Here is a 27,420-nt window from a genome sequence, read left to right as displayed (position 1 = left end):
GAGGGGTAAGGCAATGGCCTAACAATGGCTGTCAAGGTTCTGACATATCTATGGCAACCACTGCCTGGTTCATAGCAACCAAACCCACATCATCCTACCTTGTACAATTACAGCTTATTACTAAATGAACTTTTAGTCATCATGATTTTTTTTTAGTTTACAAAGTATTTATATATAATATATAAAGTATATATTTATTTATATAGAACTTAGTATGTGCCAGCACTTGTTTAAGCACATGATACATATTAACTCATTTAACCCTTATTACAACATTGACAAAAAGTAGGAGGTGTTGTTCCTACTTTTTGGAGATGAGGTTCACAAAGAAGTTATCTTCCCAAGGTTACCCAGCCAGCAAGTGGTAAAAGCCAGAATTCACACCCAGGTGTTCTGGCTTCAGTGTCTGTATCTTAGATTAGGGTCTCCACAGGCTATGTTAGTGAGATAATCTCAGGTATCAGAGAAACTGCCTCTGCTCTGGGCCTCTCTATCTCTTCTAGCCAAACTGTATCTTCTTTTTTTAGTGAACTTTTAAAAAATAAACTTCAGGTGAGGGAGGTAAGATGGCAGAGAAGTAGGGGGACCAGGATTTTCCTCATCCCTCAAACACAGCTATATTGAGGTCAGATCACTTGAAACACTCAGGAAATTGATCTGCGGAGTGGCAGAAGGATCTCCACAGTTGGAGGGAGGCAGCTTGGCAGGATGGAGGTGCATGTATGTGAATTGGGAGAGATAAAACAGCGTAGGCATGGAGGGAAAGAAAACCTTTCTGTGTAGAGACAAAAGAGAGAGAAAGAGAGAGGGCTTGTGAAAGAGCAGCATCAAGTGAGCACAAGAGGAAAACCTCTCTGGACCATGGACTAGGGAGTGAGAAATACAGAGAGTGCCAGTTTCTTTTTTGCAGACAGCCTTATGAGCTGAAACTCAGAGGTTTGGAAGTATGTGACTTTCTCCTGAGCAAAGCTGGGAGCTTTGGCTCAAGCTTCTGGGGAGTAGGGAGCCATCCCGGAGTGCATAGCATGGTGCAGTGATCTCAGGGGCACACTGGGAGAAAACAGTCCCCTTTCTGGTGTACATTGGGAAGAGGGTTTATTGCCTCCCAAGGACAAAAGATCCTGCAGGCACCAGCCAAAGGCCTTTTATCAGCAAGATATGGTAGCTCTACTCCAGAAAAGGAGAAAGGAGCCCCGCTGAGCTAAATCCTTTAAGACTTAGGGTTTTGAATCTCAGCGGAGTGCCTAGAGGACATGGGAGAACTGTGGAGTGTGGCAAATTGACTGTCCTTACAATTCTGTGAGGCTTGCCTGAACAGCATGGTTTGAGACACTGTACTCTCCTCCAGCCCAGGGAGGAGAGATTGGGGTATTGCCATTTTTCTCCACAGTAACAACATAGTGGGGCTTCAGAGAGCAGCCCAGTGGCCCCCAGGGGAGGCTGGACTCACTTACACCAAACCCCACCCCTCCATGCCTGGCAACAGCTTATTTACTAGATCAAGACCGACCCAACATAGCCTGCCTCTCCTCCAGACCAGCACAGCCATGGGTCCCAGGCACCAACAGACAACTGGTTTTTTTGGGTTGTTTTTCTTTTTTCTTTTCTTTTCTTTTCTTTTCTTATTCTTATTCTTTCTACCCTCTTCCTTTTTGCTTTTGGAATCAGGTTCATAGTTTCTGATTTGTTTTTGGTCAATTCTTATTATATATATAAATTCTGTTTGTTTGTTTGATCAGGCATTTTTATTCTCTTCTTTTTCCACATATCTCTTTCTTCATCTTCTTTATTTTCCACTCCCTTTCTCTGGATTTAGCCTTACATTTTTTTTTTAAATTCTCTGTTTGGTCTTCTTTTCTCCCTTTCAATTTTCTCTTATTATGGGGTCAGGCTTCCCCCTACCCTTTTCCTTTTTTCCTAGGGTTACTTAAACAAACAGATCAAAGCACACATGGTAGAAGATCTAAAAACTCCACCACTACAAGCAGGGAGGAACTCTACAGAGGACTGACCATTGGGATAGCATACTCAAAATGCAACAACAGAGTGCACACAACATACACCAAAAACACTTCCTGAAGTGCCATGGCCTAGACAGTATATGACCCCTTTTTAATATAGTAGTACTCTTAGGTACAGGATGCATAACAAGTATTTAAAACACACAAAAGACAGAAATTTAGCTAAAATGACTAAACAGAGGAATTCTCCCCAAAAGAAACTTCAAGAAGAAATCACAGCCAGAGAATTGCTCAAAACAGATATAAACAATATATCTGAACATGAATTTATAATAACAGTCATAAGACTAATAGCTAGGCTTGAAACAAGCATAAAAGACACCAGATAAACTCTTGTTGCAGAGATCAAAGACCTAAGAACTAGTCACAATGAATTAAAAAATGCTATAGCTGAGATGCAAAATAAGCTAGATACAGTGACAATGAGGATGGAAGAAGCAGAGAATAGGTCAAATAGAAGATAAAATTATGGAAAATAAGCTGAAAAGAGGGGGAAATTACTAGATCACGAGGGGAGAATTAGAGAACTAAGTGATTCCATGAAAGAGACAATATTTGTATCATAGGAGTCCAAAAGGAATAAGAAGAAGAGAGAGAAAGGGGCAGAAGTTATATTTGAACAAATCATAGTTGAGAACATCCCTGATCTGAGGAAGGACACAGGCATCCAAGTCCAAGAGGTACAGAGAACTCCCTTCAAAATTAACAAAAACAGGTCAACACCACAACATATCATAGTGAAACTGGAAAAATACACAGATAAAGAGAGAATTCTGAAAGCAGTTTGGGACAACAGGCCTTAACCTACAAGGGTAAACACCTAAGGGTAGTAAGCAGACCTGTCCACTGAAACTTGACAGGCCAGAAGGGAGTAGCAGGAAATATTCAATGTGCTGAATAGAAAAAATATGCAGCCAGGAATCCTTTATCCAGCAAGGCTGTCATTCAGAATAGAAGGAGATATAAAGGCTTTCCCAGACAAACAAAAACTAAAGGAGTTCATGACCACTAAACCAGTCCTGCAAGAGATCCTAAGGGGGACTCTGTTAGTGGAAAGCAGCAAAGACTACAAAGGACCAGAGACATCATAACAAACACGAAATCTACAGATAATACAATTGCACTAAATTCATATCTTTCAATAATCACTCTGAATGTAAATGGACTAAATGCCACAATTAAAAGACATAGGGTATCAGAATGAATAAAAAAGCATGATCCATCTATATGCTGCCTACAAGAGACTCATTTTAGACAGGAAGACACCTGTTGATTGAAAGTGAGGGGATGAAGAACCATCTTTGATGCTACTGGACATCAAGAGAAAGCCAGGGTAGCCATACTTATATCAGAAACAAACTAGATTTTAAAACAAATACTGTAACAAGAGAAGAAGAAGAAGAAGAAGGGCATTATACCATAATTAAGTGGGCTTTCCATCAAGAAGAGCTAATAATTGTAAATATTTATGCCCCCAAGATGGAAGAACCCAAATATATAAATCAGTCACAAACATAAGCAAACTTTTGGATAATGATACCATAATTGTAGGAGACTTTAATACTCTACTTATAGCAATGGACAGATCATCTGGGCAGAAAAAAATCAATAAGGAAAGGACAGCTATGAATGACACATTGGATCAAATGGAACTAACAGATATATTCAAAACATTTCTTCCTAGAGCAGCAGAATACACATTCTTCTCAAGTGCATATGTAACATTCTCCAAAATAGATGACATTTTGGGTCACAAAACAGCTCTCAACAGGTACAAAAAGATTGAGATCACACCATGCATATTTTCAGATCACAATGCTATGAAAGTTGAAATCAGCCACAAGAAAAAAATTTGAAAGCCCCAAAATACATGGAGGTTAAAGTACACCCTACTAAGGAATGAATGGGTTAAGCAGGAAATTGAAAAAGAAATAAAAAATATATGGAAGCAACTAAAAATGAATGCAGCAAAGGCAGTTCTAAGAGGAAAATACATTGCAATTCAACAGGCCTATCTAAAGAAGTAAGCAAGGTCCCAAATACACAGCCTAACCTTACACCTAAAGAAGGAGCAGCAAATAAAGCCTAAGGCCAGTAGAAGAAGGAAAATAATATAGAGCAGAAATAAATGATATAAAATCCAGAAAAACAGTAGAGCATATCAATGAAACTAAGAGCTGTTTGTTTTTTTTTAAATATCAACAAAATTGATAACCCCCTAGTCAGACTTCTCAAAAAGAAAAGAGAGAGGCAAACTGGGCAATCTGGAAGAAATGGACAAACTCCTAGACACTCACATGATACCAAAACTCAAATGGGAAGAAACAGAAAATATTAACAGACCCATAACCAGCAAAGAAATGGAATCACATATCAAAATTCTCCCAACCAATAAGAGTCCTGGGCCAGATGGCTTCCCAGGGAAATTTTACCAGACATTGGTAGAGTTAATACCTATTCTTCTCAACCTGTTCCAAAAAATAGAAGTGGAAGGAAAGCTTCCAAACTCATTTTATGAAGCCATCATTACCTTGATTCCCAAACCAGACAAAGACCCCACTGAAAAGGAGAAATATAGGTAAATATCCCTGATGAACATGGTTGCAAAAATTCTCAACAAGATACTAATGAATAAAATTCAAAGTACATTAAAAGAATTATTCACCATGATCAAGTGGGATTCATTCCTGGGCTGCAGGGCTGGTCCAATATTCACAAATCAATCAATGTGATACATTCAGAAGAAAGGATAAGAACCATATGATCCTGTCAATAGATGCAGAAAAAGCACTTGACAAAATAAGGCATCATTTCTTTATAAAAACCCTCAAAAAAGTTGGGTTAGAAGGAACATATCTTAACAGTATAAAAGCAATATATGAAATGCCCACAGCTAATATCATCCTCAATGGGGAAAAACTGAAAGCTTTCCCCTTATGATCAGGAACACGACAGGTATATCCACTCTCACCACTGTTGTTCAACATAGCGTTGGAAGTCCTAGCCTCAGCAATCAGATAACAAAATGAAATAAAAGGCATCCAAATTGACAAAGAAGAAGTCAAACTTTCACTTTTTGCAGATGACATAATATTCTACATGGAAAACCTGAAAGAGTCCACCAAAAACCTGCTAGAGCTGATACATGAATTTACCAAAGTCGCAGGATATGAAATCAATGTACAGAAATTGGTTGTATTTCTATGCACCAAGGATGAAGCAACAGAAATAGATATCAAGAAATCTATCCCATTTACAATTGCACCAAAAACCATAAAATACCTGGAAATAAACCAAACCAAAGAGGTAAAAATCTGTACACTGGTAACTATAGAATGCTTCTGAAAGAAATTGAAGAAGACACAAAGAAATCTCATGGGTTGGAAGAACAAATGTTAAAATGTCGATACTACCCAAAGCAATCTCTACATCCAATACAATCCCTATCAAAATAACAACAGCATTGTTCACAGAACTAGAACAATCCTAAAATATGTATGGAACCAAAAAGACCCCGAGTAGCCAAAGTAATGTAAAAAAAGAAAACCAAAGCTGGAGACATCACAATCCCAGACTTTCACCTGAATTGCAAAGCTATAATCAAACCAGTATGGTATTGGCACAAAAGCAGACACATAGCTCAATGGAATAAAATAGAATGGAAAACCCAGAAATGGGTCCACAAATATATGGCTAACTAATCTTCAACAAAGCAGGAAAGAATATCCAATGGAAAAAAGACCGTCTTTAGTAAACGGTGCTGGGAGAACTGAACAGCAACATGCTCAAGAATGAAACTGGACCACTTTCTTACACCATACCGAAAAATAAATTCAAAATGGATGAAAAACCTAAATGTGAGACAGAAAACCATCAAAATCCTAAAGAAGAAAACAGGCAGGAACCTTTTTGACCTCAGCTACAGCAACTTCTCACTTGACATGTCTCTGGCAGCAAGGGAAATAAACGCAAAATGAACTATTGGGACCTCATCAAATAAAAAGCTTCTGACCAGCAAAGGAAACAATCAACAAAACTGAAAGGCAACCTAAGTAATGGGAGAAGATATTTGCAAGTGACATATTGAATAAAGGGTTAGTATCCAAAATCTGTATAGAACTTACCAAACTCAACACCTGAAAAACAAATAATCCAGTGAAGAAATAGGCAGAAGACATGAATAGATACTTTTCCAAGGAAGACATCCAGATGGCAAACAAACACATGAAAAGATGCTTAACATCACTTATCATCAGGGAAATACAAATCAAAACCACAATGAGATATCACCTCACACCTGTCAGAATGACTAACATTAACAACTCAGGAAACAACAGCTGTTGGCGAGGATGTGGAGAAAGGGGAACACTTTTGCACTGTTGATGGGAATACACACTGGCGCAGCCATTCTGGAAAGTAGTATGGAGGTTCCTCAAAAAATTAAAAATAGAACTACCTTACAACCCAGCAATTGAACTACTAGGAATTTATCCAAAGGATACAAAAATAGTGACATAAAGGGGCACACACAGACACCCATGTTTATAGCAGCATTATCAATAATAGCCAAATCATGGAAACAGCTCTAATGTCCATCAACTGATGAATGGATAAAGAGGAAGTGGTATATATATACAATGGAATACTACTTGGTGACAAAAAAACAGTTAAATCTTTCCATTTGCAACAAAGTGGATGGAACTGGAGGGTATTATGCTAAGCAAAGTCAGTCAGTCAGAGAACAACATATAATTTCACTTATATGTGGAATTTGAGAAACTCAATAGATGGTCATAGGGGAAGGGATGGAAAAATAAGATAAAAACAGAGAGGAAGGCAAACTGTAAGAGACTCTTAAATACAGAGAACAAACTGAAGGTTCCTGGAGGTAGGGTGAGTTGGGGAGTTGGGTTAAATGGATGATGAACATTAAGGAAGGCACATTTTGGGATGAGCACTGGGTTTCATATGTAAGATATGAATTTCTGGGTTACACTACAGAAGTCAAGACTACACTGTATGTTAACTTAAAAATAAATTTTAAAAATAGTAAAATAAATACAGCTCTAAAAATATAAAATAAAATAAAATAAAAAGTAAACGTTTTTTAGGATGATTTTAGATAAACAGAAAAATCACAAAGATACTACTGAGACTTCCCATATACCCTGCACCCAATTTCCCCTATTTTAGCATCTTACATTAGTATGGTGCATTTTTTACAGTTAATGAATCACTTTCTTTAATGTTCTTTTTCTGTTTCAATATCCCATCTAGAATACCACAGTATATTTGGTTGTCAAGTCTCCTTAAGCTCCTCTGGGCTGTGACAGTTGCTCATATTTTGTTTTTGATGACCTAGACAAGAGTACCATTCAGGTATTTTGTAGAATGCTCTTCACTTTGGTATTTGTCTGATATTTTTCTCATAAGTAGTCAGAGTTATGTGATCTTGGGAGGAAAACCACACAAGCAAAGGCCTTTCTTATCATCATATCATCACTACGTGCTATCAACATGACTTATTATTGATGATGTTGACTTTGATCACCCAGCTGAGGTGGTGGTTGTCAGGTCTTTCCACTGTAAAGTTACTCCAAGAAAGTCACTATGTGCAGCCCACACTTCAGGGATGGAGAGTTATACTCCACCTCATTGAAAGTGAAGTATCTACATAAATTATTTGGAATTTAGGAAGTTTGTCCATTTTCACCCATTTGTTTATTAAATCATTTATTAATACAATATGGACTCATAGGTATTTTACACTTTGAGTTATGATCCAATACTACTTTATTTTCTTAAATTGTTCCAACCTTGGCACTGGGAGTTCTTTGAATATATTTCTCTATCCCTTTGACATATCTCCATGATTGTGTTTTGGTTTTGTTTGTTTGTTTGTTTGTTTCTTGAGCACTTCCTTACTTTCTGGCACTATAAGATGCTTCTGGCTTATCTTCTGTATTCCCTGCCCTCATTATAGAATCAGCTATTTCTTCAAAGACCTCTAGATCTTTCATTAGAGAATGGTCTTAGAAACTAAGATCTAGGTAGTAGATGTACTCATTGCTACTTAAGTGTCATTGCTTCTAGGCCCTCTCAGATGACAGAGCAAGGAAATGTATGTGTATATACTAACTTGTGTACATGTCTATAAATATTTATGTGACAATGTTTATGTATATTGAACTAAACATGAGATCATACTGATGTCTTCAACTCAGTATGGATCATTCCAGCCTTCTTCCTTTGCTCATCTGTAACCTCACACTCCAACAAAGAAGAAACCCAGATTCTACCATCTATGATCTATTTACTTGATTGTTCAAATTCAATATACATGTATAGCAGTATTAGAATTGTTAACTGATATACACCTGTGAGGAACAACTTGATCAGCTAGAGTATTGTGCCGTGTGCACTTCCTTTTGCCTTTGCTGTTACAGGTTCCACTTATTTCAAGTTACTTGGGTCAGTACTTATCCTACTTCCTTCAGTGAAGTTGTTTCATATGTTTGTAGTACACATACCATTATAAGTTAATTTTATGCGTCAACTTGAGTGGGCTACAGGGTGCCCAGATATTTGGTCAAACATTATTTTGGGTTTTTGTGAGAGTGTTTTTGGTTGAGATTAACATTTAATTAACTAAGGGAAATCGTGCTCCCTAATATGTAGGCCTCATACAATTAGTTGAAGGCCTGAATAGAACAAAAAGGCTGACCCTCTCCCAAGTAAGAGAGGTTTCTTTATACTTGACAGCATTGGAAATGGGACATTGGCTTTTTACCCATCCTCAGACTTAAACTGAAACAATGGCTCTTCCTGGATCTTTACCCTGCTGCCTTCAGAGGGGAACTATTCCATCGACTCTTCTGGTTCTCAGGCCTTCAGACTTGTACTGGAGCTAAACCATCAGTTCTCTTAGGTCTCTAGCTTGCCAATTTACTCTGAAGATCTTGGGACTTGCCAGATTCCATAATTGCATGAGACAATACCTTCTAATAAATCTATATTTACACACATCCTCATCCACACGCTATTACTGGGATAATGACAACTACATACTCTTGCATCAAGGCCTCCTTCTATCCTGACTCCTGTTCTCTGCCTCAAATACTGTCTTCCTTCCCTTCGCTATAATGATTCCTTCTCATATTTCATTTCTCTCATCCTGTCACCTCTTCAAAGATGCCTTCGTTGGCCCAAATTGTTTCCCTTTTCCCTACTCTTTCCATCCCTGGTATATATATTTTTAATAAATTTTTAGACAAAGGACAGATGTAGAAAACTATACAATACAAAATGTAGCTTAAAAAGTTATGATAAAATTAATACCCTAGTAACCATCACCCAGGTCAGGAAATAGAATTCACTCAGCAAAACCAGAAGCCCATTCATGTACCCCATCTAACTCACAGACAACTCCCTCCCTGCAAAAGTAACCACTATTTTGACTTTTTAAGGAATCACTTCCTTATGTTTCTTTATGGGTTTTATCACGCAAGATGTATCCCTAGATAATATAGTTTCATTTTTTGAGATTTTTTTTAGTGGTTTCCATGAATACCCTAAATTTATGACAGTCTAGTTTATTATTTTTTATGAATAATTTATTTATTTTCTTTTTTTCTTTTATAGTTTATGGTCAAGTTGGTTGCCATATAACACTCAGTGCTCATCCCAACAAGTGCCCTCCTCCATGCCCATCTCCCCCCTACTCTCCAACCCCCATCAGTCCTCAGTTTGTTCTCAGTATTCAAGAGTCTCTCATGGTTTGCCTCCCTCCCTCTCCCCAACTATTTTCCCCCTTCCCCTCCCCCATAATCCTCTGTTAAGTTTCTCCTGTTCCACTCAAGAGTGAAAACATATGGTATTGGTCCCTCTCTGCCTGACTTATTTCACTTAGCATAATACTCTCGAGTTCCATCCATGTTGTGAGAAATGGCCAGATTTCATTCTGTCTCATTGCCATGTAGTATTCCATCATATAGATAAACCACATCTTCTTGGTCCATTCGTCAGTTGATGGACACTTAAACCCTTTCCATGATTTGGCTATTGTTGACAGTGCTATGAACATTGGTACATATGCTTCTATGCATCAGCACTTCTATATCCCTTGGGTAAATTCCTAGCAGTGTTATTTCTGGGTCCTAAGGGAGTTCTATTCTTAATATTTTGAGGAACCTTCACACTGTTTTCCAGAGGGGCTGCACCAGTTTATATTCCCACCAACAGTGTAGGAGAGTGTCCGTTTCTCCACATCCTTGCCAACATCTATAGTCTCCTGATTTGCTCATTTTAGCCACTCTGACTGGTTTGAGGTTGTATCTCAGTGTGGTTTTGATTTTTTTTTTTCTGATTATGATGGATGCTGAGCATCGTTTCATGTGTCTGTTGGCCATCTGGATGTCCTCTTTGGAAAAGTGTCTGTTCCTGTCTTCTGCCCATTTCCTCACTGGATTACTTGTTTTTTGGGTGTGGAGTTTGGTGAGTTCCTTATATATTTTGGATACTAGCCCTTTATCTGATATGTCATTTGCAACCATCTTTTCCCATTCCACTGGTTACCTATTAGTTTTATGGATTGTTTCCTTTGCCGTGCAGAAGCTTTTCATCTTGATGAGGTCCCAGTAGTTCATTTTTGCTCTTCATTTTCTGACCTTTGGAGATGTGTCGAGTAAGAAATTACTGCAGTTGAGGTCAAGGAGGTTGTTTCCTGCTTTCTCCTCTAGGGTTTTGATAATTTCCTGTCTCACATTCAGGTCCTTCTTCCATTTTGAGTTTCATTTTGCATATGGTGTAAGAAATGGGTCCAATTTCATTCTTCTTCATGTTGCTATCCAGTTCTCCCAGCACGATCTGTTAAAGAGGCTGTCTTTTTCCCATTGGATACTCTTTCCCACTTTGTCAAAGATTAGTTGGACACACATTTGTGGGTCTGGTTCTGGGTTCTCTATTCTATTCCATTGGTCTATGTGTCTGTTTTTGTGCCAATACCATACTGTCTTGATGATGACAGCTTTGTAGAAGAGGCTAAAGTCTGAGATGCTGATGCCTCCCGTTTTGGTTTTCTTCTTCAATATTACTTTGGCTATTTGGGGTCTTTTGTGGTTCCATACATATTTTAGGATTGTTTGTTCTAGCTTTGAGAAGAATGCTGGTGCAATTTTTATTGGGATTGCATTGAAGGTGTAGATTGCTTTGGGTAGTATTGACATTTTAACAATATTTATTCTTCCGATTCATGATCATCGAATGTTTTTCCATTTCTTTGTGTCTTCTTCAATTTCCTTCATAAGTTTTCTATAGTTTTCATCATACAGATCTCTTGTATCCTTGGTTAGGTTTATTCCTAGGTATTTTATGGTTTTTTGTGCAATTGTGAATGGGATCAGCTTCTTGATTTCGCTTTCTGTTGCTTCATTGTTGGTGTATAAAAATGCAACCGATTTCTGTACGTTGATTTTGTACCTTGCAACTTGGCTAAATTCTTGCATCAGTTCCAGTAGGCTTCTGGTGGAGTCTGCTGGGTTTTCTATGTAGAGTATCATGTCATCTGCGAAGAGTGAAAGTTTGATTTCTTCTTTGCCAATTCTGATGCCTTTGATTTCCTTTTGTTGTCTGATGGCTGATGCTAGGACTTCCAGCACTATGTTAAACAGCAGTGGTGAGAGTGGACATCCCTGTCGTCTTCCTGATCTCAGGGGGAAAGCTCTCAGTCTTTCTCCATTGAGGGTGATATTAGCTGTGGGCTTTTCATAGATGGCTTTTATGATGTTTAAGTATGTTCTTTCTATCCCAACTTTCTCGAGGGTTTTTATTAAGAAAGGATGCTGTATTTTGTCAAATGCTCTTTCTGCATCTATCGACAGAATCATATGGTTTTTATCTTTTCTTCAGTTAATGTGGTGTATCACATTGATGATTTGAGAGTACCGAACCAGCCCTGTAACCCAGGATTGAATCCCACTTGATCATGGTGGATAATTCTTTTTATGTGCTGTGGATTCAATTTGCAAGTATCTTGTTGAGGATTTTTGCATTCATATTCATCAGGACATTAGCCTGTATTTCTCCTTTTTTGTGGAGTCTCTGCCTGGTTTAGGAATCAAAGTGATGCTGGCTTCGTAGAATGAGTCTGAAAGTTTTCCTTCCCTTTCTATTTTTTGGAACAGCTTGAGAAAAATAGGTATTAGCTTGAGAAGAATAGGCATTAACTCTGATTTAAATGTCTGATAGAATTCCTCAGGGAAGCCATCTGGCCCAGGGCTCTTATTTGTTGGGAGATTTTTGATAACTGATTCAATTTCTTCACTAGTTAGGGGTCTGTTCAGATTTTCTATCTTTTCCCATTTGAGTTTTGGTAGTGTGTGTGTTTAGGAATTTGTCCATTTCTTCTAGGTTGTCCAGTTTACTGGCATATAATTTTTCATAGTATTCCCTGTAAATACTTGTATTTCTGAAGGGTTGGTTGTAATAAATCCATTTTCATTCATGATTTTGTCTATCTGGGTGTTCTCTCTTTTCTTTTTGAGAAGCCTGGCTAGAGGTTTATCAATTTTTTTTTTCAAAAAACCAACTCTTGATTTCATTGATCTGTTCAACTGTTTTTTTTTTAATTTTATATTGTTTATTTCTGCCCTGATCTTTATTATTTCTCTTCCATGTCTTCCATGCCATTTCAAGCCCAGCAATTAATTTTATGACTATTGTTCTAAATTCTTGTTCAGTTATGTTGCTTAGATCTGATTTGACCAATTTTTTAGCTGTCACTTTTTCCTGGAATTTCTTGAGAGGAGAGTTCTTCTCTTTCATTGTTTTGGCTAGCTTTCTGTCTCTTGTCAGTTTAAAAAGTTTATTATGCACTCTGCACCTGTGAGTACTGGTATATTAAAGGAGGCTCATTGACTGTGCACAGCCTGTCCATTCAAGAAGTGTTCTTTTAATGGTATCTCTTGGTCTCTCTTGTTGCGACTTTTGTTATTTCATTTCCCTATTTGTAGTGACATTTGGGACTCTCCACCATGTGTACTTTGGCTTATTTCTTAAGGTAGCTCTATGAAGCTGTCTTCTCAGTGGACTCCGTCTCCCTTCCTCTCAGACTCTTGTGGTTTGGAGTCTTTGGCTTCAGCCCTTCTCTGAAAGATGCAGATGGGAAGTATGGAGCTCCCTACTTCTTCACCATCTTGCCCTGTCCACGGACGAGGACGTGCCCACTGACTCACTGGCTACAGCCTGGGGTGGGGCCCAGGATTGGTGATGACCAAGCGATCTGGGTGGCAGCAGAGCCTGAGGCGACCAAGTCTGAGGTGACTGAGGTCGTAGTTGCTGCTCCTCACACTCCAGCCAAAGTCTATTTATTTTTTAAAGCCTTGCCTATAATAGATATAGATTTTCTTTTTTAATAAAAATGTTTATAATAAATTTAAAAATGTTGTATATTTTTAATGTTTACTTATTTTTTACAGAGAGACCTCACAAGCATAAGCAGGGGAAGGGCAGAGAGGGAGACACATAATCCAAAGCAGACTCCAGGCTCTGAGCTGTCAGCACAGAGCCCGACGTGGGGCTCAAACTCAGGAACTGCAAGCCTATGACCTATGCCAAAGTCAGATGCTCAACCTACTGAGCCACTCAGGTGCTGTTAATATTTATTTATTTTTGAGAGAGAGAGAGACAGAGAACAAGAAGGGAAGGGGCAGAGAGGGAGGCAGAATCCAAAGCAGGCTCCAGGCTCTGAGCTGTCAGCACAGAGCCCGACGTGGGGCTCAAACTCAGGAACTGCAAGCCTATGACCTATGCCAAAGTCAGATGCTCAACCTACTGAGCCACTCAGGTGCTGTTAATATTTATTTATTTTTGAGAGAGAGAGAGACAGAGAACAAGAAGGGAAGGGGCAGAGAGGGAGGCAGAATCCAAAGCAGGCTCCAGGCTCTGAGCTGTCAGCACAGAGCCTGACATGGGCCGGAACCTATGAACCATGAGATCATGACCTAAGCCGAAGTCATGACCTGAGCTGAAGTCAGATGCTTAACTGACTGAACCTCTCAAGTGCCCCATGACAATCTAGCTTAAACTGATAACCAACTTAGCTTCAGTAGCATACAAAAATTCTTTTTCTTTACAACTCAACCTTAACTTTGTTGTCAGAACTTACATTTTGCATATCATGTGCCCAATAATATAAATTTAAAACTATCCTATGTATCTTTTTTTTTGAGAGAGAGAGAAAGAGAGGGTGCAAGTGAGTGATGGGGGGAGAGAGAGAGAGGGAGGGAGAGAGAGAGAGAGAATCCATGGCTGACAGCATGGAGCCAAAGCAGGGCTCGCACTCACAAACCGTGAGATCATGGCCTGAGCCAGTCACATGCTTAACAGACTAAGCCATCCAGGCACCCCTATGCATTTATATTTTGAATCATGTAGGAAATTAAAGTGAGATTACAAACCAAATATGTAATAATACTAGCTTTTATGTTTGTTCATTTATTTATTTATTTATTTATTTATTATTATGTTATTTACCTGGAGATCTTATTTCTTTTTGTTGTTATTGTTGTTGGAGATCTTTATTTCTTTGTATGGTTTCGAGTTCCTATCTAGTGTCCCTTTGTTTCAATTTGAAGGATGCCCTTTAGCATTTCCCATAAGGCAGGTGTACTGGTAAGGAACTTCCTCAATTTTGTTTATCTGGGAATGTCTTAATTACTCCATTTTTTTTTAATTACAAAAGGAAATTTATTTCAAAAGCATAAAGGGAACATTTACATTTGAACAAGGTGATAACAGGTGTCTTGCAAAAGAAAACAAATTCATGGCATGAAGGTTTTCATTCAAATTTCTGAAGCAAAAATAACCTAAGTTGTGCACTATTGCCTTAGGAAAGGTAAGGGGGACAATGAGGTGGCAAAGGAAGGAACATAGTCAACTCAGTATCAAACTTGAGAAAGTAAAGTCACTTCTGCTCAGCTTTGAGTTTACAAATATGCTTTAAAAAGGAAAAAGAGGAAAAGTTACACTTCATGTTGAAATTTGTATAACTGTAGTCCCAATAGTTACTGTACTTGAAATGGCTTTCGGCCACTGGCTGATACCTCTGAGGTCCAGATTATCTGGTCACAGTTTTCAAATGGCAATTCCATGTTCCTATGTTCAGATTCCAAGGGAGCTTAGGTTCAGCTCAGTCTTTTGGAATGTTTTAGAGATTATTGCCACCACTCCATAGTCAAGCTGACCAACTTCTTTTGCTCACTTGTATCATTCTAGTCTTTAAAAAATATTTTTCTCATAAACATGTGCAGTAATTCTAACAAAGGGGTTTTGCTTTTTCCCCATTGTAGAGGTAAGAGTAATGAAGACACCTGCATTGGAATCACAAGCTATTCCTCAAAAAATATGTTAAACTACTAGAAAATGTCATTCAGGCATTGAATCTGAATAGCAAACTTGGGGGAGGGAAGATTAACTGTGGAACAAAAATATATGGAACATTCAAATGCAGAGCAAAGGGCCTATGCTACTAAAAATGCCCATGACATTAAACACTCCACAAACCCCCCGTCTGTTGTTTTAACCTAAAGATTCTATTAGCTAACTTATACAATAATTTTGATTAATAACCTGAGAAGTTAAAATCTTGAAAGTGGCAAAAGCAAACCGAGAGAGCATCCCTTACTTATTGGTACACCATGTTTTCAAGTCACTTTTCCTGGGTTGCCCTGGTTATTAAATCTCCAAATTCTAAATTATTCTATCTCATCCTGTAGAAACCTATATGTACATCCGATTCAATATTTTGGCTGTATTTCTCCAGCAGGGATCTCCAAATTTATCTTTGAAAATGCAGCCTTTGTTTATTTTTAGTTTTAAATAACAATAATCATGTAAGTGCAACTGACTCAAAATCCCTCACTACTGGGAGGAAAACCTAGGTAACAACAATGGATTCAGAGTTAAAAGGATCATCACCGTGTCAAAGACTACCCGTTCCAGGAATTTTAAAAAATGATTTATGTTGTGTAGTCAAGTTTCACAGCATGCGTGTATACACACACACACACACACACACATATGCTTATGTATGTATGTATATTATACATACACATTTCTATGCAAATAGTAAGATCCCATAGTCAAAGTTTATATCAACATATGGAGAAGAGTTAAGTAAGAAGTGCAAAGTAACTTACTTCTTCCTAAAAATGTAATGTCATTTCTACATTTTAAGAAAGCTGATAAGTATTTTGCTTTTATAACACTAGGTAGGAAATGCCTAGCAGCTTTATTTAAAAAACAATGAAAATAAAATGTTAAGATTGACCATTACTCTTCTCCATATATTGGGCAAAAGAAAAAAAAAAAAACCATTAGAGAGGGTAGAGGAAATCCATAAACTTTCAACTGATCATCTTTACCAGTTACCAAAAATGGACAGAATTTCATTACATTTTAGACTTGAATAGCTTTCAGTAACAAATTGTCAAGATGTTGAAAGTAAAAGATTCACAAGATGAAGTTTGAATAATAATGATATCGCAAAAACAAGTCAAGATTGTGAACAAAGCATTCAAAAATATCACTGTGGTTTTTACCTTGGACACAACCATGGTCTGTTACAAAAGTAGATCATACATACAAAGGTATAAAGAACATTAAGTTTTTAGCTGAAGGCAGCAGTCCTTTTAAAGGGACATCCCCTGCAATCCAATGAGTAGTAGAATTTAAGTATATTAAGCTCATGACAATGCTGAAGAATGTGATGTCTTATTCAGTAGAGTCTTCCCCGACTACGATTTCCTCGTGCTCCCCAACCTCGGCCACCTCTACTTCCCCTGAAGGCTCCTCTCATAATTAAAGTTGCTCAAATTGCTGCTATATTTCCCACTAGGAGGATTATAAATCTGCCTGGCATCCGTTTTTGGTCCTGCTGGAGATTTCTTGGGTGGTGAACCAGAAGTCGTATCTTCATTGGCTCTCTTTTGCCCAATTTCAACCTTCTGCACAGGTTTCCAGGATAATGTTACGGTGCTTTTATAAGAAGGAGGAATGTGGAAGAGATCCTTGATTAAAACATTGATATTATTTGTTATTTTCAATGCAACAACTTTAATCTTGTTCTCTTCTGTTTTTAAGGCCTCGCCTGTTTTACCCTGCAGAGCCAAGCGAAGTTGTCTGATATAAACCTGCAGACCCCGGGCAAAGTACTGCAGCCTAATTTTGAAATCTTTGAGCTTTTCTGCATTCAATTTGGCTGTTAAGAAATCTGGAAGTTTTCGGCCCAACTGGTGGAAGCTGTACAACAAACACTCCACATAACTGAACTGTAGCTTGGGTTCTTCATTACCAGCATTCTCTCCGTTTTCTGCTTCTTCCGGAGGGAGAGGCATGTATTCCAATAACTTGTCAAACAGTTTCCTTAAATTTGTTTCTAGCTTTTCCATGTCACCACAAAATGAACTCATCTCTGCCAATAGTTTCAATACCTCCAACTGGATATCAAGGCCTTCCACTGGAGTAGTCAAGGAACTGAGGTTAGGGAGAACCTGCTCACAGAAGTAAGTCACAAACCTTGTGGAATGCACATTTTTAGAGAAGAGGGGGACTGCCTGCCGAGTGCACTGTAAAAGCCGGTCCACACAGTTGGGATCTGAGGGATTGAAGGTTTGTTCCAGATCAGCCGGTTCAGCCACCAACTCTACGAGTTGCTGTCTTCCACTCACTGTCTGTAAGCTTTTTAACCCAGAGAGTATCTTCATGAACAGGACAAATTCCTCACCAGTGACATCTTCTAGGACCTTTTTGGATTCAGTTAGTATAAGTTCCTCTACTTCCTTTGTTAAGACCTCATCTGATAAAGTCTTAAGTTTTGTAGAAAGGAATTTGATTGCTCGTTCTCTAACAATGTCCTCTCCCTGAAGTATTTGGCTAAACAAGCCACCTAACGTCCCTTTTGCATCCATCTTAAATATACTTAACAAGGCATTGTTCACTAAATTAAATTCCGCAGAATCATCTGTCTGCAGAAGTTGGGTTAGTATATCTGCCACTCTGGGAAGATTTTCTCCTGTGGCAAACTGAGGCAGCTCTTTAATTGCTTGCCGTCGAAATGATACGTCTTCATCTTCAGAGAGGTATAACTGTGCATTGATAGCAGAATCAGCCAATTCAGGAAAATGCTTAAAGAATTTCGTAATAAATTGAACTGCTAATCTTTTTTCCTTTGTACCACCTTTCACGCCATCTAGTATCACCTGATAGGCATCTTTATGCTGGCCAACTTGCTCCATAGCGTCGGCTAGGATGCCATAGTTGCGATAAAGCTCTTCTACTGTCGGCATGGTGAGCGACAAGCCCAGGGCCCGCTCCTGCTGTCGTCGTCATCGTCGCCGGCGCCACCGCCGCCTCTGAAGTTCTCTTAATTACTCCATTTTTGAAGGACAGTTATGTTGTTACAGAATTCTTGGTTAACAGATTTTTATTTTAGCCCTTTAAATATATCATTTCACTGACTTCTGGCCTGCAAGATTTCCAATGAGAAATGAGCTAATAATCTTCCTGGGGATCTCTTGTATGTGTTGTGTCACTTCTTCATTGATGCTTTTAAGATTCTCTCTTTGCCTTTGGCTTTCAAGAGTTTGATACATTATGGGACTCATTATGTCTTAGTGCAGTTCTCTTTGAGTATCATATTTGGAGCTCATTGGGCTTCTTGAATGTGTAGATTCATGTCTTTTCCTCAAATCTGAGAATTTTTTTAGCAAGTATTACCTCAAATATTCTTTATGTACCTTTTTCTGTCTCTTCTCCTTCTTGGATTTCTGTAATGTGCATATTAGTCCATTTGATGGTGTCCCACAGACCCCTAGGCTCTGTTCACCGTTTTTCATCCTTTTTCTTTCTACTCCTCAGACTTAATAAGTTTGATGGTCCTATTTTTAAGTTAATTGATTCTTTCCTCTGCCTCTTCAAATTTGTTATTGAACCCCTCTAGTAAATTTTTTATTTCAGCTATTATACTTTTCAGCTCTAGAATTTCTACTTGATTCTATTTATTATTTCTGTCTCTTTATTAATATTCTCATTCTGTTCATACATTGTTTCCCAGGTTTCCTTTAGTTCTTTGTCCATAGTTTCCTTTCTGTCTTTGAGCATGTTTAAGATATTTCAAAATCTTTCTCTAATGAGTCTCATGTCTGGGCTTTCTCAGGGATGGTTTCTATCAGTTTATTTTTCTTTCCCTGTGAATGAACTACACCTTCCTGTTTGTATGCCTCATGGTTTTTTTCATTGAAAACTAGACATTTAAATATAATGTGGTAACTCTGGAAATCATATTCACTCTTTCTGCATAGTTCTCTGTTTTTTAATGTTGAGGGGTATGGTCATCTGTTTGTTCTGTGATGTTTCCAAACTATTTTTATAAAAACTATATTCAGTGTTACATGATGTCACTGAAGTCTTGGTTTTTTAGCTTGTATTCAACTAGTTTTGAAGAGATTTCTTTGAACACAAGGAAGAAAGAAAAAGAAAGAAAGAAAGAAAGAAAGAAAGAAAGAAAGAAAGAAAGAAAGAAAGAAAGAAAATAACTCACTTCTTCCAGTCTTTGCACACTGGCTCTGTACTGAGGGACTCCTTCAATTCTTATCTGGGCTGTTTACACCTCTGCCTTAGCCTTCACTTCCTGCTTGCACTGAACCTAGAGATGAGCCAGAGGACCAAGACTGGGGTCTTCTCAGGTCTTTTCTGAGCATACATTTTGCCTGGATATGCATGTAGCTTTCTAAACTCCCCAGCATATGCAGGCACTTTTGAATGCTCTAATTTCCCAATGGAACTTTCTTCCTGGCTTTTCCTCCCAGGCTTTAGGAGGTATATTGGTGGTATGGCTCAATGATAATCTTCCCTGCAAGCAGCTGAAAGATTTTATTTTACCTTACAATATTTTTGGGCAATGCCTATCACTTTTCTGCCCTGAATGAATTCTGATTTAGGGGAAACAAAGACTAGAAACCGTGTCAGTCCTTCAGGTAGCCCCCAGATGGGTTAGAACAGATCCACACAATCATTTGTGAGTAAGGTCTGCACTGCCATCTCTGGAACCAGGGAGCAGGGTCACACACTGGGAATACAGGCTGCCATCTTCAAGACCACCACTGAGCTAAGGAAGGGGTAATACAAGGTTGGGTTAAAACACCACAAAACTTTCTTGCCATTTTTAAATTTCCTTTTTTTTTTTTTAATAAAAGTCAATGTTCACTTTGTTGCTTGTAAAACTTTGATTTTTCCCCCAGAGTTCTGACAAAATTGATTCTGACAGTTACTGCTTATTTTTCAGTGTTTCTATGGAAGGATGAGAGTTTGGAGCTGCCTATTCTGCCCTTACACACTGTAGTATTGCCCATTTTAGAAAACTTGATATTTTAACATCTCGTTTAATCTACAGGTTGACCCTTCATTCCTTTCTTTTGTCATTTGTTTACTTTTTAAAAATTATCATATTTTAAAATAGACTTTTTAGATGGCCAACAGACACAGGAAACGATGCTCAGCATCACTCATCATCAGAGAAATACAAATCAAAACCACACTGAGAAACCACCTCATGCTGGTCAGAGTGGCTAAAATGAACAAATCAGGAGACTATAGATGCTGGTGAGGATGTGGAGAAATGGGCACCCTCCTACACTGTTGGTGGGAATATAAACTGGTGCAGTCCCTCTGGAAAATAGTGTGGAGGTTCCTCAGGAAACTAACACTAGAATTCCCCAATGACCCAGAAATAACACTGCTAGGAATTTACTCAAGGGATACAGGAGTGCTGATGCATAGGAGCACGCATACCCCAATGTTCATAGCAGCACTCTCAACAATAGCCAAAACATGGAAAGAGCCTAAATGTCCATCAACGGACGAATGGATCAAGAAGATGTGGTTTATCTATACAATGGAATACTACATGGCAATGAGAAAGAATGAAATCTGAACATTTGTAGCAATGTGGATGGAACTTGAGGGTGTTATGCTGAGCGAAATAAGTCAGGCAGAGAAGGACAGATACCATATGTTTGCACATATCGGTAGATTAAGAGGAACTTAGCAGAGGGCCATAAGAGAGAAGAAGGGGAAAAATAGTTGGGGAGAGGGAGGGAGGCAAACCATGAGAGACTTTGAATGCTGAGAACAAACTGAGGGTTGATGGAGGTGGGGGAGAGGGGAAGGGGGGGTGATGGGCATGGAGGAGGGCACTTGGGATGAGCACTGGGTGTTATATGGAAACCAACTTGACAACAAACTATTTAAGAAAAAAATTTTAATGTTTATTTAATTTTTGAAGGAGAGAGAGGCAGAGCATGAGTTGGGGAGAGTCAGAGAGAGAGAGAGAGGGAGACACAGAATCCGAAGCAGGCTCCAGGATCTGAACTGTCAGCACAGAGCCCAGCGTGGGGCTCGAACTCATGGACCAAGCTGAAGTCAGATGTTTAACTGACTAAGCCAGCCAGTCACCACTAAAATAGACTTTTAAAAACACATCTATCCATACAATTATGACACACATAGATTTATGTATCCACCACCATAATCTATATATAAAACAGTTGCATCACCCTAGAGAAAAACCCTCTTGCTATTTCTTTGTAGTTAACACCTCTCTATAAACCCATCCCCCTATACACTCTTAACTTCTGTCAAGTTATCACTATAATTTTATCATTATATAAATTGAATCATATAGTATATAACCTGTTGTAAAGTTGTGGGATTTTTTTTTTTTTTTTTTTAGGGAGAACATGAATGGGGCAGAGGGACAGGGGAAGAAAGAGACAATCCCAAGAAGGCTCAGTGCTGAGCCCAATACAGAGCTTGATTCCACAACCCTGGGATCACGGCCTGAGCTGAAATCAAAAGCTGGACACTCAAGCAACTGAGCCACCAGGCCCCCCAGTATATAAACTTTTGAAACTGGCTTTTAAATCTCAGTCTAATGACTTTGAAATTCGTCCAAGTTGTTGTGTGTATAAATAGTTGGTTTCTTTTTACTGCTGAACAGTATTCCATTGTATGGATATACTGCAGTGTATTTATTTGATCCTTGGGAGGACATTTGATACTTTCCAATTTTTGATAGTTATGAATAGAGCTAGCATAAGCATCCATATTCAGGATTTTTTGTTTTGCATTTTCTGCTTTTTATTTTGAAATAATTGTAGATTTACAGAAAGTTGTAAAAATAGTACAAGGAAGTTCTATGTACTTTTCACCTGGTATTCCCTATTAATGGTAATACCTTATGTAACTATAGTACAACATTAGAAACATGAAACCAACATTGATAAAATATACAAACTGTACTCAGGTTTCACTAGTTTTACATGCACTCATTTGTATGTTAGGTCTATGCATATTTTTTGAAATAACAGCTTTATTGAGACATAACGCACAAACCAGACAATTCTCCCACTTAAAACCTGCAATTCAGTGGTTATTATGTTCAAAGAGTTGTGCATCCATTACCGCAATCAATTTTTGAACATTTTTGCTGCAGCCTGTAAGTTTTGGCATGTTGTATTTCCATTTTCATTAGTCTCAATGTATCTTCTGATTTTTCTTTGACCCTTTTGTTGTTCAGTAGTATGATGTTTGATCTCCACCTATTTGTGAATTTTCCGTTTTTGTTTTTTTTCTGATAACTGATTTCTAGTTTTATACCATTGTGTTTGGAAAAAATGGTTGATATGATTTCAGTTTTCTCAAATTTATTAAGACTTGTTTTGTAGCCTAACATATGATACATCTTGGAGAATGTTCCATGTGCACTTTAGAAGAATGCATATTCTGTTGCTTTTGGATGGAATGTTCTGTATGTCTGTTGAGTCCATCTGGTTTAATATGTCCTTTAAAGCCAATGTTTCCGTATTGATTTTCTGTCTGGATGATCTATCTGTTGGTGAAACTGAGATATTAAAGTCCCCTACTATTATTGTATTGCTGTCTATTTCTCACTTCAGGTCTGTTAACATTTGCTTTATATATTTAGATGTTCTTATGTTGGGTGCATAAGTGGTTTACAAATGTTATGTCATCTTGTTGGACTGATGCCTTTATCATTATGTAATAACCTTCTTTGTCTCTTATTACAGTGTTTGTCTCAGAGTCTATATTGTCTGATATAAGGACAGCTATCACCCCAGCTTTCTTTTGGTTTCCCTTTGCATGGAATATCTTTTTCCATCCCTTTACCCCTTTTTTTCAGTCTCTGCATATCCTCACATCTGAAGTGAGTCTCTTATAGGCAGCATATAGAATTTTTTTTCCATTTAGCCTCTCTATATGTTTTGAACATTTTGTCTCTTTACATTTAAAGAAATTATTGATAGATATGTACTTATTGCCATTTTGTTAGTTGTTTTATGGTAGATTTGTAGTTCCTCTGTTCCTTTCTTCTCTTGCTCTTTACCTTTGTGAGTTGATGATTCTCTGTTGTGGTATGCTTAGATTTCTTTCACTTTATCTTTTGTGTATCTTCTGTAGGTTTTTATTTTGTGGTTACCATGAAGATTACATAAAACAACATATTATCATGACAGTCTAAGTTGATAAAAATTTAAGTTTGAACACATTCTAAAGCCCTACATTTTTACTCCCCTTCAATATGTTTTTGATGTCACAATTTATATATTTTTATCTTGTGTATCCATTAACAAGTTATTGTAGTTATTTTTAATACTTCTGTCTTTTAGCTTTCATATTAGCTTTATAAGTGATTAACCCACCACTTTTATGACATTGGATTATTCTAAATTTCGCTATGTATTTACATTACCAGTGAGATTTGTACTTCCTTTAAAAAATGTTTATTTTTGAGAGAGAAAGCATGGGAGGGGCAGAGAGAAAGGGGGTCAGAGGATCTGACGTGGGCTCTGTGCTGACAGCAGAGAGCCTAGTGTGGGGCTCAAACTCACAAACCATGAGATCATAACCTGAGCCAAAATGGGATGCTTAACCAACTGAGCCACCCAGGTACCCCAAGATTTGTACTTTCATATGTTTTCCTTTTTTTCCTTAAATAGTTTATTGCCAAGTTGATTTACATATAACATATGTTTTCCTATTACTAATTAGTGCCCTTTTGTTTCAGCTTACAGAAATCCCTTTAATATTTCTTGTAAGGCTGCTCTAGTGGTGATGAACTCCTTTAGCTCTTGCTTGGCTGAAAATCTCTCCTTTAATTCTGAATAATAACTTTGTTGGGTAGGGTATTCTTGTATGAAAGTAACTTGCCTTTTCTTCCCATCCCCAGCCTTAGGTAACCACTAATTTACTATAGTGATTGCCTAATCTAGACATTTCATATAAGTGGAATAATATAATACAGAATCTTTTGTGTTAGGCTTCTTTTACTTAGCCTATTTTGAAGATTCATTCATGTTGTAACATGTATCAGTACTTTATCTTTTATTGCTAAATAATATTCCAATTTATTGGATACACCACGTTTTGCTTATCCTTTCATCAGTTGATGGACATTTGGATTGTTTTTATTTTTTGGATATTAGAAATAATGCTGCAATGGACACTAAGTACAATTTTGTGGGGAGGCATATCTTTTTATTTCTCTCAATCATGTACCTAGGTTTGGATCATATGGTAACTTCTATGTAACTGGGTCATATGGCAACTCCATGCTCAACTTTTTGAGGAACTACCAGATTATTTTTTAAGCAGCCACACCACTTTACAGTCCCACCATCAGTGGATGGAGGTTCCAATTTTGCCACATCTTTGCCAACCATTTTTTATGTCCTTCTGATTATAGCCATTTCAAGAGGTGTGAAAAGGTATCACATTGTGATTTTGATTTGCATTTCCCTAATGTCTAATGAGGTTGGGCATCTTTTCATATGCTTATTGGCCATTTATGTATCTTCTTTGGAGAGTATCTATTCATATCTTTTGTCCATTACAGAAAATTGGTTATTTGTCTTTTTATTATTGAATTGTAAGAGTTATTTATATATTCTGGATTCAAGTTTTTTATTAAATATACAATTGGCAGAAAAATTCTCCTATCACATGGGTTTTTTAGAAGTGAAAATTAAATTCCAGTTAGTTGCCATGCAGTGTAATATTAGTTTCAGGTGTACAACACAGGGACCCAACACTCCCATACATCTCCCACTACTCATCACAGCAAGTGCACTCCTTAATCCCCATCACCTATTTGATCTATCCTTCTACCCACCTCGCTTCTGTAACCATCAGTTTTGTTCTCTATAGTTAAGAGTCAGTTTATTGGTTTCTCTCTCTCTCTCTTTTTCCACTACTCATTTGTTTTGTTTCTTAAATTACGCATATGAGTGAAGTCATATGGTATCCGTCTTTCTCTAACTGACTTATTTCGCTTAGCATAATACTCTCTAGTTCCATCCATGTCTTTGCAAATAGCAAGATTCATTCATTCATTCATTCTTTATTATGGATGAGTAATAACCTTTTCACTCTTTAATGTATCCTTTGTAGCACAAATTTAAAATGTGATTAAGTCCAATTTATCTGTTTTTCCTTTTGTTGCTTAGGCTTCTGGTATCATATCTAAGAAACCACTACCTAATCCAATTTCATGAATATTTATGCCTGTTTTCTTCTAAGAATTTTAAACTTTTATTCCTTATATTTAGTCTTTCATCCATTTTAAATTATTTTTTTTGTTTTGTTTTTATTTAAGTAAACTCTATGTCCAACGTGGGGCTTGAACTTATGACTCCAAGATCAAGAGTTGCATGCTCTACCAACTGAGCCAGCCAGACACCCCTGAATTAATTTTTACGTTATCGTATAAGATAGGATTCCAACTGTATTTGTTTGCAGGTGGATATGCAGTTGTCCCAAAATTCTGTGCAATTTTACAAAATGCATAGATTCGTGTAACTGCGATCGTAATAAAGACTTAGAACTGTCCTGTAACCAGGGTTCCTGGGTGGCTCAGTTGTTTAAGCATCTGACTCTTTATCTAAGGTCATGATCTCACAATTAGTGACTTTGAGCCGCACATTGGGCTCTGTGCTAACAGCACAGAGCCTGTCTGGGATTGTCTCTCTCCCTCTCTCTCTGCCTCTCCACTGCTTGCTCTCCGTTTCTCTCTCAAAATAAATAAAATAAACTTAAAAAAACTGTTCTGTAACCACAAAGATCCCTGCTACCCCTTTAAAGTCATAATCATCTCTCTCCCCATGTCTCTAAATCTTGGCAACCACTTATCTGTTTTTCATCTCTACAATTTCATCATTTAGAATGTTTTAGAAATGGAACCATACAGTATGTAACATTTTGAGAATGGCTTTTTCACTCAACATGAATCCAACTTACCTGTGTAGTAGCAATAGTTTTATTGTGTGTGTGGATTCCTTGAGAGTTTCTACATAATAATGTCATCTGTCAATAGGGACAATTTTATTTTTTTCTCTTCAATATTTATTACTTTTATTTCATTTTCTTGCCTTATTGAGCTGCTTAGAATGTCCAGGGCTATGTTGAATAGCAGTGGTGAGAACAGATATCTTTGCCTTATTTCTGAAATCATTCAGTCTTTCAACCTTAAAAGTGTGATATTAGCTCTAGTTTTCTGTGAATGTTCTTCACTAGGTTAATGAAGTCATGTTGTATTTCTAGCTTCCTGAGATCTTTTATCATTAATGCATGTTGAATTTAATCAAATCCTTTTTTTTTTACATCCTTTGATATGAATATGTAGTTTTTCTATATTAGCCTCTTGATAGTTGGATGACTTTGGTTTTCAAATATTGAACCAGACTTGTATTACTGGAATAAACCCCACCTAGTTGTAGTGTATAATTATCTTTATACATTTCTGGATTCTATTTGTTCATATCTTTTTGAGGATTTTTGCATCTATATTCATGAGGAATATTGGCTTTTTTTCTACTGACTTTGTCTGATTTGGTGTCAAGATAATATTGGTCTCACAAAGTAAGCTGAAATTCCCTTATCTCTTCTAAAAGAGATTGTGTAGAATTGTTAACAATTCTTTAAATGGTTTGGTAGAATTCTGTAGTGAAACTGTGTCGACCTGGAGATTTCTTTTTCAGCAGTTATTGAAATAGGAGCTTAATTTTCTGAATAGTTAGAGAACTATTCAAATTATTTCATATTGGAAGGGTTGTGGAAATTTGTACTTTTTGAGGAATTGTGGTCATTTCATCTAAGTTGTCTAGTCTATCTCTGCAGAGGTGTTCATAGTATTGCCTTATCCTTTTGCTGTAGGCAAGTTCTGTGGCAATTTCACCTCTTTCATTCCTGATACTGGTAAATTGTGTCTTCTCTCTTTTTTTCGTCAGACTTTTTAGGAGTTTATGGGATTTATTATTTTTCTCTTTTT

General features: G+C 37.5%; 1 protein-coding gene across 1 annotated transcript; it reads right to left on the bottom strand.

The window, feature by feature from the left end:
• Positions 1-14,834: 14,834 nt before the first annotated feature.
• Positions 14,835-18,453, bottom strand: LOC120220894 (apoptosis inhibitor 5-like). Its single transcript, XM_039218106.1, has one exon. It carries the CDS (start codon positions 18,362-18,364, stop codon positions 16,850-16,852), a length of 1,515 nt encoding a protein of 504 aa, XP_039074037.1. The 5' UTR covers positions 18,365-18,453; the 3' UTR covers positions 14,835-16,849.
• Positions 18,454-27,420: the final 8,967 nt, after the last annotated feature.

Source organism: Hyaena hyaena, unplaced genomic scaffold (genome assembly GCF_003009895.1).
Source record: "Hyaena hyaena isolate Hyena2069 unplaced genomic scaffold, ASM300989v1 scaffold_744, whole genome shotgun sequence".
Classification (NCBI taxonomy): Eukaryota; Metazoa; Chordata; class Mammalia; order Carnivora; family Hyaenidae; genus Hyaena; species Hyaena hyaena.
This window is presented reverse-complemented; position numbering and strand designations above follow the sequence as displayed.

Coding starts and splice junctions, on each gene's coding strand:
- LOC120220894 (XM_039218106.1), bottom strand. CDS start 18,364: ATGCCGACAGTAGAAGAGCTTTATCGCAACTATGGCATCCTAGCCGAC.